Source organism: Branchiostoma lanceolatum, chromosome 9, assembly GCF_035083965.1.
Source record: "Branchiostoma lanceolatum isolate klBraLanc5 chromosome 9, klBraLanc5.hap2, whole genome shotgun sequence".
Taxonomy (NCBI): domain Eukaryota; kingdom Metazoa; phylum Chordata; class Leptocardii; order Amphioxiformes; family Branchiostomatidae; genus Branchiostoma; species Branchiostoma lanceolatum.
In genome coordinates this window covers 2,815,783-2,831,665 of record NC_089730.1, presented here as the reverse complement: position 1 = coordinate 2,831,665, position 15,883 = coordinate 2,815,783, and the positions used below count along the sequence as shown (strand labels likewise).

The following is a 15,883-nucleotide window of genomic DNA, read 5'->3' as shown; positions in this document are numbered from 1 at the left end:
CGCAACCAGTACTTAACTATGCGGACTCTTACATCTAAATCTACCGGGAACACTCCAAGCTCTGCTTTACTTGCTATATTACTGGAATTTCTGTGCACTCCAAGAATATTTTTGCAGAAACGGTTCTGTATAGTTTCAATCGGACACCTGTCATTCAAATGGTCCTTGCCCCAAACTTCACTGCCATATAACATGATAGATTTCACGCGCACATGTACATCAAACATCCTCAACAGAGCCTTTGGGGACAAGGGTGAGCGAAAGAGAGGTTTGAGGCTGAAAAGGGCTTTACGTGCTTTTAAGGACAACTGTTTTTTTGCTAAGGAATAAGTACCTGATGAGGACAACAATAGTCCCAGATAACAATAAGAATTTGTTAATTGGATACTATCTGAGCCGAGGAAATTTTTACATTTTTTACTGATCGTCCAGATTTGTTAAAAATTACAACTTTAGTTTTCTTCATGTTTACTCGTAGTTTCCATTTTGTGCAGAACATGTTCAGTCTGTCCAACGCACGTTGTAATCCTTTTTCCGACTCTGAAGTTAATTATTATTAGAAGAATGTGTAAAAGTTACATGGGGCTCGCCGTATAGTAAAGGTATATAACATCAGCCACACGGAAGTTTATCAAATAGCATTTTATTCCTCTTGTAGCTTTGTCTGATCTTCATGTCAGCAAACATAGTAGGTACACAGGTGTGTAAGGACCACTTATTGTTTTTTTTTCAATTAAGTAGGATGCCACTTAACTATTGTACACATAGTACTGCTAGCGCTATTATGCTTGCAACAATGGGCAAGCTTTAGGTTTATTTTAGTATATCTTAAACTTTCAATTCAAATTTCCCCAACTATTAGCATTCATGCATATAAAACTACAATTTACTTCCAATGATTATAAACAGAACTTACATACAAAGTATTACATGCAAAAGAAAAAAACACAGGTACACACGGTTCTAAGTTACCACCAAAAGGTGCATGTTCTTTTTTTTATTGCACTTCTTTTGTGCATCCGAGTTGAAATAGGTTACAACCATGAATGTGACGCTACTTGCAAGACCACCAACAGCAACAACGAATACTAATCTTACGTTTGAAGAAAATAGTTATACTTTAATCCAATCGCGCGCAAATGTCAAAGTAAATAGTAAATGTGGAACGTGGTCCAACTTTCGAAAAACAAAGCAAAACCTTAGGTTAGTTCCTCCCAACCAACTTCTAACAAGAGCAGGATACCTCTCGAAATGCCAGTCAAAACTATTATATAAAATACAGTTGATAGAAATACAATTTATGCTTGCATTCATTTCTTCATTAGCATGTTATGTAAATCAAAGCTTAATGCATGTAAGCAGCAATGATACAATGAATGAATGATAGAAAATAGGATGATTAGTAGAGATAAATATCAAATAATTATATAAAAAAGACCTGATTTACATGGAATGCATCTCATTAAGTTAATCATCAAAAATCGTTTCTTACTGCCAAAACAAATTAAAATTTACCAAAACTTGCTTGAGTTATTCACCTCCGAAATTTAGATTGAAAAATGCCCACTGTAGTACCGTAAGAACCTGATCTTCGAAGCTGACCTTCCTTTCCCCGACCCCCAAAGACCTACTAAATTTCATCACGATCCATTAATTTCTCTGGAGGTATGCCACCAACATACCGACAAACACAAAAGGTCCATCCAGCACCAAATAAACCCCCCCCCCCCCTCGAAGACCCATCTACAAACTTGACCTTGGTCTCTCAACAGAAACTTAACTAGCAAAAATCATCAACATCCGTCCATGGCATCAAGAATTATATCGCCCACACCATCACTCCACAAATCTCGACCAAAAATATACCCTTCTGCCTACGGCGAAGGCAACGACTATCCTAACGCTGAGAGATGCAAAGCTTTACAGTTTGTGGTTTCAAAGCTAGTCCAGTAGTGCCTTCGGTCGAGGGTGCAGCGGCGCCCTCTGGCAACTTGAAGGTGAAGTGCTTCATCAGGGAAGAGAAGATCAGGAAGAGCTCCATCTTAGCCAGCTGCTCACCGAGGCAGACACGGCGGCCTGTAATGTTACATCACACGTATGGTAACAAACCATGGCATTAGATATATGTATGATTAAAGGTTAATGGCCACCCTGAGGTGAATATTGTGTCATAAGGCCTGGTTATTTGCTATAGCCACCGAATAAAACCACCAAGTGAGCAACGCGAATATGAGGTTTATAGGAAATGGCCAGGCCTTATGACACCATATTCACCAAGGAATAGGCGGGTCATCAATGTTATTATCATATAGCTAGCCTATCCAGACGGACCCAAGTAAGAGTAAAAAATTCCTATAGGACGCATAGATCCCTCAATACTATAAAATGCATTTCAGAATATACATTTGTCATTTTTGTACAGAAGATGAAAGATTTCATTTGGAAATTACATTGCAATCTTGGCATGTCATGTCTTTTTTCAAATCTATTCTACTCTTCTCTATTCATCATCATTCCTCCCTGCTGTGTGTCCTTCTGATTGGTCAATGATAATCTTTTCCTCCCGTCCGTTTAGATTTGAATTTTATTGAAATGATTTATTTCATTTCATCATATGTTCATAATTGTTTGGTTTATTGTAAGATGTTAAACATTTAATTGAAGAAATGCTAACAAAACGTGTCGTCTCTTTCTATATAATGTAACGGTCGAACAGTGCCTTTATTGTAATAAAGGCACACTTGAGATTAAGTCATCACCACTTGTGGCCCTTTTATGGCATTATGGCGTTTTGAATCCTACTGTGCTAAATAGTTTAGTCTATACGAGAAAGTACAAAGTCAGTTTTGGGCAATAAACACTGGGAGTTTTATTCTCACACAATACAAAGTTTCTCCCTTACACAAAAGTACTATATCTAAACACAAATACTAAATCTACACAAAGACTCTGAAGGTACTTGAGTACGCACAACAAATGACTACACAATAATAACGAGTGAAAAGCTAATTGTCACAAACATGTTAACAACGCAATTACAATAATTGATATTACTAGACAGATAATCGGGTCGGGTGGGATTAGGGTGCAGAATGGATTGCTGAGCGTGGCTGCGTGCGTGCTTCTCAGCGCAGAGTGTGTTACTGTCACCCGACGTCTTGCTATATATAAGACATTGAGACAATTCCTTGTCGCTGACTAATCCTTACAATCTACTGAGTCAGGGTAAATTGAGGATATTCCCCGCTGAGACGTCCGGTGTCCATCTGACCAGGGTGCGCTATCACCCACGCCTTGGTTTCTCAGAAGCCGAGGTCAGGAGTTCAAAACTTAAATGAACCATATCCATTTTCACTTTGAATCCTACTGTGCTAAATAGTTTAGTCTATACAAGAAAGTACAAAGTCAGTTTTGGGCAATAAACACTGGGAGTTTTATTCTCACACAATACAAAGTTTCTCCCAAAGCCCAAAACTTACGTATCTAGTTTAATAGTAGTGATAGCAGAAGGTCATTACAACATATACATTTACTTAAAGTAGGGTTCGTAGTCTTTCTCCCATTGTATTCATAACAGTGAGACGGCCTTGCAAATTGATTGCTAAATACACAAATACAGAGTCAGACCTCCAATCTCCCATGATTTTGATAAGGTCCAGCGGAACACCGCATTCTAGCAGGTAGGACGCACCACCCCTACGGAAGGAATGGCCAGCGTAAGCGGAGGGGGTGAATCCCAAAGAGGAGAGGCTGGAGCGGAGTTTGTGTAGAAACTTCGGATACGTGAGCGGGAATAGTGAGCCAGTGTGATCTCTGTAGAGAAATGCAGACTGATTGGGCGTTGCCCCATGGGCTTTTTGGAACGCCAGTGTCAGGGCGGCACACGGGCAAAGTGGTGAGCCGGTAATGGCTGGCAGCGGAATTTCGAGGAGCCTTTCGCCAAATTGTATAGTTTTGGAGAACCTACAAGTGACTATCAGGCCCCACGCGGAAAGTTTAGAATCACAGCGACTGAGGTGTTTTGAAGAGGAAAAAGCGTTTTTGGAGGAAGGAACCAGATTGGCCTTCCGAAAAAGGCAAAAGAAAGCGACCAGACAAGCCGCCCAAAAGGTCGCGTCGACGCTCAATGATAAATCTAAAGTAGACAAGATACCGAGCAATATTGTAGGAGTGATTGGTAGCTTTCTGCGGGGGGTGTCTCCCTTAAATCGCCGAATGCCCCGCAAAACGGTTTGCAGTTGCCAGTTTTGTATGGTCGGGTTAGGTAAGCCAAATTCTTTATGGAGCAGGGAAACAATGTTCAGATACTGCCGGATGCTAGGGTAAGTTAACGAGCGGGCCAGGAATGCCGCGTAGCGACAAACATTCTCCGTGGTTGCAGGCACCGGGGCGTAGCCCATGAAAAGGCAGAATTGGAGGTACGCTCGGAGATGGGTACCGTAGGTAGCTTTGGTGCTATCTGCGAAGGTGGAAGCACGGAATGCACTGATTTCGGCATCCAAGTTCCGTTCCAACGTAGTGGCCAAGCCGGGAGGCGATGGTATTTTATGCCCTGTGGAGTAAGAGGGCAAAAGGTCAGGTTGGGGCTGGACAAAGGGGAGGCGTGTTCGTCCACCCACGCGGCGAGAAGGTTTTGAAACCGGCGAATGTGGGCCGGGTCATGCATGCGAGAGATAGAATCAGCTATTGTATTGAGGCAGCCTTTGACGTAACGGGCCGTAATGCGGAAATTGTAAGCTGCAGAAAGCCAAAATAAATGACGCAATTCCGGCATGAGGTGTGACATACGCGTGGTGCCCTTGTTAATGAAGGCTTGGGCTGCTATATTATCTGTGTGAATGATCACATGCCTGTTTGCCCATAGCGGAGCCCAACGTTTGGCAGCGCAACAGATAGCTAGTGTTTCTTTTTGGTTAATATGCAAGTCGGAATATGCGGGGAGATCTCTGGCCCAGTTGACGTACACCCAGTCCCCGTTGTAAAACGCACCGCCCCCAATGGGACAGGCATCAGTCATCACGTCAACAATCGGAACATCATCTAAAAAGAAACGTTTGCCGTTGAATGTGGTCATGAATTCCATCCACCACAGAATATCCAATTTAAAGTTCGCGGAAAGTTTTACCTTGTGATAAGGCTTCTTTAGCTTGTTGAGAGTGTCAAGGATTCTACGCAGGAAAGTTCTCCCGCCGTAGACTACCCTACATGCCCAATTGAGCTTCCCTGCTAGTTGCTGCAGTTGCCGCTTAGTAGCGCGAGTTTTATGCGAGAATTCGGCTAGTAAGGATCGGAATTTGGGAAGCTTTGCGGCTGGGAGCGACACAGTTTTGCTGCGACTGTCTATTTCGACTCCCAGGAAGGTTAAGCATTGCGATGGTGGAACTAGCTTTTGCTGCGAAATCTGGAAGCCTAGTTCCTGCAGAAGCTCCATGAGCATTAGATAAGCTTGAAGACATTCGCCATATGTCTTGCCGATAATGAGAAAATCATCGAGGTACACAATAATCATATCAAAGCCGCGTCGTTTCATCATGCGGCGGACGGATTGAGTGAGGCGATGGAAAATTGAGGGGGACGATTTCGCCCCAAATGCAAGTTTAGTGTCAACCAGATACGTGTCATGTTCATGACCTTCAAACTGCCATTTACAGCCTAAGTTTCTGTAGCAGGAGGGGTGAACATGTACAGAGCGGTAAGCAGACTTCAGGTCAATTTTGGCCATAAAGTATCCCGGTTTGATTAATTTGAGCGCATCGTCGATGGTTTGGAATTTTACTTTATCAATTTCTATATAATCATTAACTGCCGCCCCAGCGGGTTGGCTACAATCATGAATAAGACGCAAGTCGTTTGAGTCAGGTTTAGGGACCGCCCCGAAAGCGCTGACAATGTGCGGTTTTGATTCCGTGACGATGTAGTTACCGGCTTTAATTTCCTGCAAAATTTGACGCTCAATTTGAGGTTTTCTGTCTGGATTCGTGACAGACTTATAGTTAGCTACCTCGACCGGTGCAATGCTGTGTCTTTCTAGATTCGGCATGAGTTGAAAACCATGTTGGATGCCGTCAAGTAAGAAGGATTTGTCTGGGTCATGCCGGAGTTCACGACACCAGGCGCTGTAATTTAGTGGGCGTGAACCCAGTAATGCAGTCGGCTGCAGTCAGGCTGATTGTGGAGGCGGAGCAGTCAGGCCGGAAGGCGCGTGGCGGCTTTGCGGGTGGCTTTTGCCGCAATTTGGGACCCAGCACACGTGTTCGAACCGACACGGAGAGTGAGGACACCCTGTGCTGGCAAAGTTAAACTTTTTGCAGATGGGTTTGCCGTTGGCGGCCAGCGGAGAGGCAGACTGAGGCTTGGTAACCCGGGCGGAACTTGTAGTGTTGGGGGGAGCGGCACGAATCGGTTCGAGATGTTTTGTCATTAGATGTTGTGAGTCCGCCCCCCACCGAAAGTGGTAGTTTGCCTGCAGGGTGCGATACTCCCTGTCGAACTCCAATACCGAGGGCCAAGAGTATCTCTGACCAAGTTCTAGGACTTTTACAGTATACGCCATATAGTCATGCAGAGAGGACGTGGACAATTTGTTTGTGGAAAGCAGTTTGTACATGATTTTGGTGTTGGCAATGGCCCACTGACTCACGCTAACACTCCGCAACGCTGGCTTCTTCCCCCCCATAGAGATCAACAATTTAGTGCCCTCCGCGGTGGTGGCTACCTGCTCTTGTCTGACAATGGAGCTGGGAGATAAGAAGTCTAATATCTGAAAGGCCGTCTCACCTGTATTGTTGGCTAAGTACACTTGAGGGTCCTGGGTGAGCCTGAGAAGGGGCGAAGCAGCGGGTGTAGCGGTCGCCGCGACTGGAGACGTGGCCAGTGTGGTTGTGGGGCGAGACAACAAGTCGTCCAGGGCCAGCGACGAAGACGTCAGCTCCTGCATTGCCGCCCGGATCTGCGGATGTTGTCGCAACTCTTGCAGATTCGCAGGCGGCGTCGCTCCCGGCGGTGTAGCCACTGGCGGTGTAGCCGCTGGCGGTGTGATGACTGGCGGTGGAACGACTGGCGGTGGCACGATTGGCGGTGGAGCGACTGGCGGTGGAGCGACTGGCGGTGGAGCGACTGGCGGTGGAGCGACTGGCGGTGGAGCGACTGGCGGTGGAGCGACCGGCGGTGGAGCGACCGGCGGTGGAGCGACTGGCGGTGGAGCGACTGGCTGTGGAGCTGCTGGGGGCTGTGCTCCAGGCGGTATTGCGCTCGGCTGGCTGCTGGGGACGTCGAGCTGTAGAGCCCGCAGGTCTGCCTCCAAAACGCGGACTTCTTTAGCCAGACGTTCTCACTGTACGGCCAGCAGCAAGTCGGTCTTCTGTTGCTGTAACGTCTCAAGCTCTGCCGGAGCCTGAGGTAAGGTTGACTTGTCTGAAGAGATGGGAGGCGGCACGATACCTTTGCAGGATTTGCCCGTCTTCCCAGAAGGGTGGTCTCGAAGGAGATGCCCGCACCCTTTGCATGTGCGTTTACTCTTTTTCGGTGACATCGTCTTGTAGCTGCAGAATGGATTGCTGAGCGTGGCTGCGTGCGTGCTTCTCAGCGCAGAGTGTGTTACTGTCACCCGACGTCTGCTATATATAAGACATTGAGACAATTCCTTGTCGCTGACTAATCCTTACAATCTACTGAGTCAGGGTAAATTGAGGATATTCCCCGCTGAGACGTCCGGTGTCCATCTGACCAGGGTGCGCTATCACCCACGCCTTGGTTTCTCAGAAGCCGAGGTCAGGAGTTCAAAACTTAAATGAACCATATCCATTTTCACCATAACCGATATGGAATGAAGGCTTCTGATTGGTCAACGTCATCTAGCTATTTGATCATGTATTTTAAAACCCATGTGACGTGCTTTTCATGACGAAATATAACTTTTGACCAAGTGTGTTTGTACACAAACGTATGGAAACGGCGTTGTTTCAATATCCTCTCAGCCGTCAGCTAATCAGAAACTCTCCGTCACAAGGGCGTTGGTGGGAAAGTTACCAGCCAATCACGTTGCCACTTACAGTCAAAGGGCAACATGATTGGCTGATATGTTCTCCCACCAACAGGAATGGGAGTCTCTGAATGGCTGACGACTGTCCAACGATAAAACCTGACACGAGAGAATGTGTCTCACTATGACGTGACTGTACTTTTTGTAATGTGCATAAATTAGAAAAAAAGTAGTTATTTAAACTAAACCATATGTCAGATATTGATCATTCCATAAGCACAATATGCCCTGTGTGTTGTCACAACCCGTTGCACACCTCGGGTTAAAACTCACCGGTAGAAAAGGGCAAGAAGGCTTCCGGCCTGCTGACCACCTTGCCGTCAGAGTCCAGGAACCGACGGGGGTCAAACTTCTCTGGGTCCGGCCAATATTCCGGGTCCATCTGAGCTGACCATATGTTGCTTAGAACCTTGACGATGAAAAGAAATCAAACAAGACAAGATGCTCGTGGTTTTAATACTTGGATCTAGAGAGAACCAAATTGATTTGTGGACATACAATCGAAACGATTATAAGCATAAACTTGTACAAGCACACTGATCTGATGGATATGATAGTCTTGGTAACTTTTTAAATTTGATAATTTCATATTGTGATAGTGTATTAAATTTATGCCCCTTTCATGTACTTATAACCTACCTGCGTTCCTGCTGGGATAGTGTAGCCTCGGAAAGTGGTGTCCTGGACGGTGGCATGGGGAAGGTTGAGAGGAGCGACGGCCCTGATGCGCTGAACCTCCATGATAGTAGCCTCGGTATACGGGAGCTGGGACCTGTGGGCCAGGGTGGGCACGTCGTGGTCTGTTTCAAGGACACTGTCCAGCTCAGATTGGACCTGGCAGAAAATATCCACAAATATCCGATCTCAAATATCAATCTACAAAACTTATTGCAGTTGTGACAGTTTAATAAGAATACAGCGTGGCCCCAGAAAGCTCTCCTACAGTGACGAGTGTGTTTATGTGAGTAATGCATTGTGGTCTAGGTCAAAGTTCAAGATCCCTCGACAACTTGTCAAGACGATTTTGCAACACGACAGCAAGATTTAAATAATGCCAATTAAAACGCACATAGCTCTTCTACAACTATTTAAAAGCCAAGCGACCCTGAACTTTGACCTATACCATAATGCATCACTCGCACATGCACCCTCGTATCTGTGAAGGCTAAAGGTCACAATTACAGGCATGCGCAAAGGGGTCGATTTCATTTCAGATAGCCTTGTAAAGCCTTGTTTAAAGTAACTGTAGGAGGCCTTTTTGTTGGAAATGTTGGCGTTTTTGAGCTGGAATTGACAGGTAAGGGATGCGGCTATTTCATTTAGTTAGAAAAGGGTTTTAGCCATGTTTGGAGTGTCCGGTACACTTTGAAATAGATGCAGTTTGGATGTGTTCATTTCTTGTGTAGGGATGTGAAAGGTCACCTGGGCTTGTTATGATACGATTTGACCATCTTGTGCGTGTGGGAATCGTCGGAAATTCACTACATGGACACTTCAGAAGTCATACAACGCTGCCAATGTGAGTTTTCCATAATCTAAACTTCAGGAAGGTGACTTTTGACCATCTTTATCTGACATGTTTTCTATATAAAGTCTAGGGGCCTGTCAATGCTGAGATTCAGCCTGAAATAGCTTATTCGGCGCCGATAGGCATGGAATTCGAAAATCTTTACCTTTTGTTGCTCTTCTGGACACAGAACCATGTAGAGAAGACCCCATTCTAAGGTGGTGGCTGTTGTCTCAATTCCAGCGACAAACATGTTTTGAATTATCCACACAATATTCTCTTCTGCAATACAGTCGTTCTTTTCTTGGGTCTGTACTTCGGTGAGGATGAGGTCGATGAAGTCTCGTGGATTCTCGCGGTCCAATGTCTCGCTGTGCCTGTTGATTTCTTCTCGCAGAAAAGTAGTGATCCTTCCACTGAAGTATTGAAGCTTCTTGCACGATGCATTCACTATAAAGTAAACGAAATATGATATTTAAGGGTTAATGACCCGCCCCGAGGTGTATATTTAAGGGGTAATGACCTGCCCCGAGGTGTATATGGTGTCATTACGCCTGGCCATGTGCTATTCGCTCACTCGGTGGTTTTATGAGGTGGTTATCACACCATATACACCGAGGAATAGGCGGGTCATTAACGTTATTATCATATAGCTTATCCAAAATGACAATTCCTGTATGACGCGTAGATCTTATAATACTATTTAGAATGCGTTTTACAATTCAAATGTGTCCTTTCTATACTGAAGATGATAGATTTCATTTTGAAAACTAAAATTTCCACAGATAATATTTCAAACATTGCAATCTTGTCATGTCAAATATTTTTCAAATCTATTCTATTATCTATTATCATCATTCCTCCCTGCTAGGTGTCCTTCTGATCGGTCAATGCTGTGGGCCGCTCCACTTACAGTTTAGTTAGGGGTGAATACTGCTTTCTTTCCGCCCGTTTAGATTTGACTTGTATTGAAATGGTTTATTCTATTTTGTCATATGCTTACAAAAGATTTGATTTATTCTAAGATAGTAAATATTTTGGGGAACAAATAAACATACAAATGTATACAAATGTCAACACAAATATAACATAATGGAACGGTCGAATGGGTGTTTATGGTTATGACACATAGGGAATGGTGGCTTCTGATTGGTCGACGCCATTTGGCTATTTGATAATGAGGAAGAAAGCCGTTCATCAATGATCAGACAATAACGCACACTTGTAGAAATGATGGCATTTCAACTTTTTCACAATGCTGATCTTTGTGCAAATAGTTACATTTTCAATTCTAATTGTATTTATATCCTAAATAAGACTAAAACTTAACACAAAAATTAATACGACACTTGAAAACCGAAAGTAAAATGTGTAAGTCATTTGCATAAGAAATATCAATAACTTACCTCCTGGTATGAATCGTAGAAAGGGAAACACCGCCATCGGTTGGCTACTCGCAATGACAGCGGTCATATTGTCAACAACGTTGATCAGTTCCAGAAACTTGACATCATCGTAGTCATAGCGTTTGCCGAAGACCATGGAGCAGACGACGTTGGAGACTGACACTTTCAGGTTGTCGTCGATGTCACGTAGATGGGTGTTCCTTTGCTCGGACAGCTATTAAATTGAAAACAAATACTAAGAAACTAAGCCAAAAATAGTTACTCAAGCAACGTTACTGGATAAAATTTTGAAACAGTCAGACGTTTTAGACAGCATCCGCTGTCTTTCGTCAGTGACTGCAAATACTAAAAAAAAATACATTTTCAGGGGGCGGATTTAATTTGCATGTCATTATTACTGTCCAGTAAGCATATTTCATCCTCTCATGCCTGGATTTCCAATGGATATATACATATGTCAAACAATTGCACTGCTCACGTACTGAACTGCGATCCCGGCCTTTAAAGCTTCTGGTTGCGTTAGCGCTGGCCAGACGTTATCTAGCGAATCATTGACTATTGAGAGAATAATTACAACATCCATAGACATACCTTCAGACAGAGCTGGCGAGCCTCGTCCCTGATGTTTTCTTCCATACTTCCCGGTCCCATTCTCATTCCCAGGTTTCTCAGCGCACTGAAGGTAAACTTGCGTTTTTCTTTGTAGGCTCGGTTGAATTTTGCGAACGCGACGTCTGCGTAGAATCAAAATTCAATTAATTGTAGCCGTATGATATGAAAAAAAAAGAAACTAGTTGACCTGTTCTTTGTTTACTTGGCATGCTCGAGTGAAGGCAAATCAATCATATTCAGTATGGTTAAGAGTATATCTATCAGAAGCTGATGCAATAGTTTGGTTTCTATTATGTACAATTTAAATCATTCATATTATCAAGTTTCGGGGCGGCCCACGAAAAGCCACATAGGCTTCTGGTCCCCCTTCATGATTTTGGTCCCTGGTTTCATATTGTTTTTAAATAGTTGTACATATACAAATAAACAATTAACTATAGACATAAGTGTTCGAAGATCTCATGATCACGCCTCTGAGAAATATTTAGTTTCTCGTATGTTTTATTTCTTTGATTATGCAAATTAAGTATTGATTACATATGGCCATTAATCGCTTCCTATTATTCTACGTATACCGTGAATGGTGTCTAGCGTATGAAATATATATATGCGAACATACGGACAGACAAACAGACCGAAAAAAACTATTATTCACATAATCAGCTGGAATGTCTGTCATGTCTGATAAACTATTTATTCTTTGAGCTCTTCTTCATGGCACTCCTTGCGGTGACACTATCTTCCCACTCATTTCCTGCCACTCTATTGACAGTATATTAAAACAAACTGTCATGTCAGGCTCCGTGCCCGTCATGAACCGTGTCTTATTCAGGCACAGAACGTGACACAGCCCGGCTGTCCTAGACTGTGCCCGGAAGCGCTGTCAATCACGGTGATTGACAGGGCAGTGATATAACTATTCACGCCCGCGTTTCCATATAAGGCAACGTGTTTGTGTTTCCCGAAGCCCCGCCATCTTTTTTTTTCGCAGCGGAATTCTTGCTCTGTAAAATACATTTCACGCTTCTTGTCTTGAATAAGTTAGAATTGAAGGGATACAAAAGACAGTGTCTATAACAGTTGCTAAAAAACTATTTGTAAGACTAACTTAAAGGCTAACTACGCTACCCTGGGAAACAAGACAAGGATCGGGCCACTTGCTACTAGTAGTTACTTCGGGGTCCCGAGGCAGTCAGCCCGCCCGATCTAAATCAACGCTACTTGGCCGGGAGTTGTAGCCCCGGGGAGTAACCGGCTCTTTCTCGGGTGGGCTGACTGTCTGTGGCGGCCAAAGGAACTGGCTAACGGCCCATTCCTAGTCTGGTTTCCCAGGGTAGGTATATTCCAGACTGAAGGTTAACCCAGGCAGCGTTCAAGATAAAATTTGGCACAGTTCAATACACATGTGGTATATATATCAAATATCGTAGATTTAGTCAGGCACTGTTCTAGATACAAGGTTGCTTTATCCCAAACCGTGCTCATGCACAGTTCGGGATAGTGCCCGGTTATCCCAAGACGTACTTTTGCCCCAGGCACGGTTTTGGATACATGTGAACTGTCCAGGACTGTGCTTGGACACGGTTCTTACAGTGCCTGTGTGTCCCAAAACGTGCTTTTGCCCCAGGCACGGTTTGGGATACGAGGGCATTGTCACGAACCGTGCCCAGTAGGACATGGTAAGGGACGGTATTTCTGTTGTAGATATTCGTCCTAAGACGTCCTTTCTGTTTGTGCCATATCAACTCTAAGTACAAATCATGCAAGACAAACGGGAAATGTATTTTACTGAGCGATAGTTACGTTGATTCTTCCTCATTCCAGCGCCCAAAAAACAAAGATGGCAGACTGCAGGAAAAAAAAACGCATTGGACAGACTCCTTCCCCCAAAACACTAAGCTCCGCCCCAAAGCACAGTTTGGGATAAGGCCCCCTGTGAGTCACGAACTGTGCGCCATTGGGCACGGTTCGTGACACTGTCCGCGAATCCCAAAACGTACTTTTGCACAAGGCATGGTTTGGGATACGCGGGCACGATCCGTGCCCGTGACAGGTCACGGATCGTGACACAACAGGAACTAAGAACAAAAAAGAACAGAATCAGGTCGCTAGTGAGGTATTGTTTACATTACATAATGTCCTCGGCCCAGGGGCTTGTCACAATAACTAAAACAAGGCATGCATTTAGGGACATTCGAAGACACAAAGGGGTCAACGGGGCGTGACCATTGCAGTAGAAAAACAAACACGGTGACGCTAAAACTTTGTCCTGGCATGTTTGTTCAATCCAGTTCAGTTACACTAAACAGCCATATGCATCATGGAGGGAGGGGGGCACAGGACAAAGTGGTACATAAAATACATACCTTTTCCAAAGCCAGTTAAGAGATCAAAGGTATACACGTTTGGCCTGCTGGAGAAAGCGTCCTTGTAGTCCACAAACGCCTCCTTGATTGCCCGGTAGCCGTTCAGAACCACCACGTCTTCCATCCCTATTCTAACAGTGTACACGTCGCCATACTGCTGCCTCCACTCCATAAACTTCAGGTGGGGCGCTCGGCCTATGGACAACAGGTGGCCGACGACAGGCCAGCTCCCACTCGGTGACGGTGGGAGGTTATTTCGTCGTTTGAAGAAGACGATTAGAGTAAGGAGAACGACGAAAAACACCGCTATGGTCTGGATGGAAAGTTCTGACAAAAGCAGATAATGACCTGACATCGCGACGACCTGCGAGAGTGAACGGTTCCTTCCACTTGTTTTCGGAATCTGGGGATGACTTGGCAATTAATGCCCCCAGGTCGTTTAACAAAAATGTCAAAGGTCAGGGTTCACCAAGCAGGTTGTTTAGCAGGTGGTGATTGTCTTACGATTGTCTTATACTTGTTATGATAGGGTCACATTTCTAAGCCGGGGCCCGACCAGGCTGTTAGAGGAAGCAAAGAATAAAAGAGCATGCCAAGAATATGCATAACGTATGGTAAGGAATATATTTTTTTTAACTTCTGTGTGTTTTGCTGTCTTTTATATCATACTTTTCGTCCCTACAAGCTGCCCGGCCGGGCCCTGGCTTGGAAATGTGACCCTAGCAATACAAGGCGTCAGCGTTACGCTACCATAGAACTTCGTCAAGCGTTCGTATAAAACTCCGCGAAGTAGTTCAAGAATTGCCATTAGGAGATGACAGACGGTCACCGAAACATCGGCTGTTGTATTACGTCTGGTTGAGAATAAAGAACTCTGTTATATAGTAATTTGTCAACCTCATGACATAAGTCACGGGAGGAAATATTGTTTTGGGTGCAAAGGTCCAAAAACTGAAATCACTGTCTCTGCTGGTTTAAAAGAACATCCTGGCACACTGATGATTTGAATCAGGAGCATCGACAACCAGACAAGTCATTGTGCATCAAGTTTTATTTCCATCAATCGTCTCTTGATAGTTTATTGCAAATTCCTGGATATCAACAACCATTTGAAAATTACACAGCACTGAATTGTACCAATCTCCCGTTTTAACAAAATAATTCCACCATTATGCCAAATGAACACTAAATAATGTATTTACTAGCAAATACAAACAGGTTCGCAATTATTGATATTGAGTACTATTCATTAGTATTTAAGGATGTTATGCCATGTCTTTATAGTTTTGAATAAACTATATCTCTTAAAGAACCCGTAATCGCAAAACTAATATAGCAAACCTGAAATATATGTAGCACGAATACTTAACTCTAGTTGTTGAAGGTGATATAGCTTGAAAGCTTAATTTGCTGTGAAAGATATGCAGATTTGAGAAAAATGTCGACATGAAAGTTTCAGATTACCATAAACATATACAAAAAATATTCAAGTTATGCTACGTTATGAAAACCACCTGCTCATCCGTTAGGTCACCGAGCGAGTACATCTCAAGCCAGACACCTAAACACGTTCCAGATTACAGGTTTGTGCACTAAGTTTGTAGATTTGTCTATTTGTTTACACGTTAGATATTTAGTTATTCCTTGATCTTTTTTGTTTAACCAGGGTGCCTCATTCAGTGGCTACAAAAGGCTTTTTAAGTCCTGAAACACAATACAAACAAGATTTCCAAATCCAGGACCGGCTATGGATTGTTTTGTACAAGTAGTACAGCATGTAATATCAAATATCTTCACCATTCATCCATATCTATGGTAATCTATGATATTGAAATATATTAAAAAAAAGGATGGTTCATTGTTTTGCCATATTGGTTTTGATTAACTGAATGATGTTCACCTAAAGCTATGTTAACGTTACTATTCGTCAGAAGTATGAAATTTATTCACT

At 43.7% G+C, this 15,883-nt stretch overlaps 1 protein-coding gene across 1 annotated transcript; it reads right to left on the bottom strand.

Moving 5' to 3' along the window:
* Window positions 1-705: 705 nt before the first annotated feature.
* On the bottom strand, window positions 706-14,380 carry LOC136441404 (cytochrome P450 2U1-like). Its single transcript, XM_066437683.1, has 7 exons — window positions 13,933-14,380; window positions 11,546-11,688; window positions 10,955-11,168; window positions 9,715-9,998; window positions 8,681-8,875; window positions 8,315-8,450; window positions 706-2,076 (listed from the first exon to the last, which is right to left on the bottom strand). Exons 1-7 carry the CDS (start codon window positions 14,285-14,287, stop codon window positions 1,898-1,900), a joined length of 1,506 nt encoding a protein of 501 aa, XP_066293780.1. The 5' UTR covers window positions 14,288-14,380; the 3' UTR covers window positions 706-1,897.
* Window positions 14,381-15,883: the final 1,503 nt, after the last annotated feature.

Bases quoted from the DNA above. Each gene is read 5' to 3' on its own strand.
- LOC136441404 (XM_066437683.1), bottom strand. From the start codon at position 14,287: ATGTCAGGTCATTATCTGCTTTTGTCAGAACTTTCCATCCAGACCATA. The intron at 11,169-11,545 runs GTATGTCTATGG...TCAATTTAATAG, and splicing joins CTCGCCAGCTCTGTCTGAAG to CTGTCCGAGCAAAGGAACAC. The intron at 8,451-8,680 runs GTAGGTTATAAG...TTCATCGTCAAG, and splicing joins CTATCCCAGCAGGAACGCAG to GTTCTAAGCAACATATGGTC.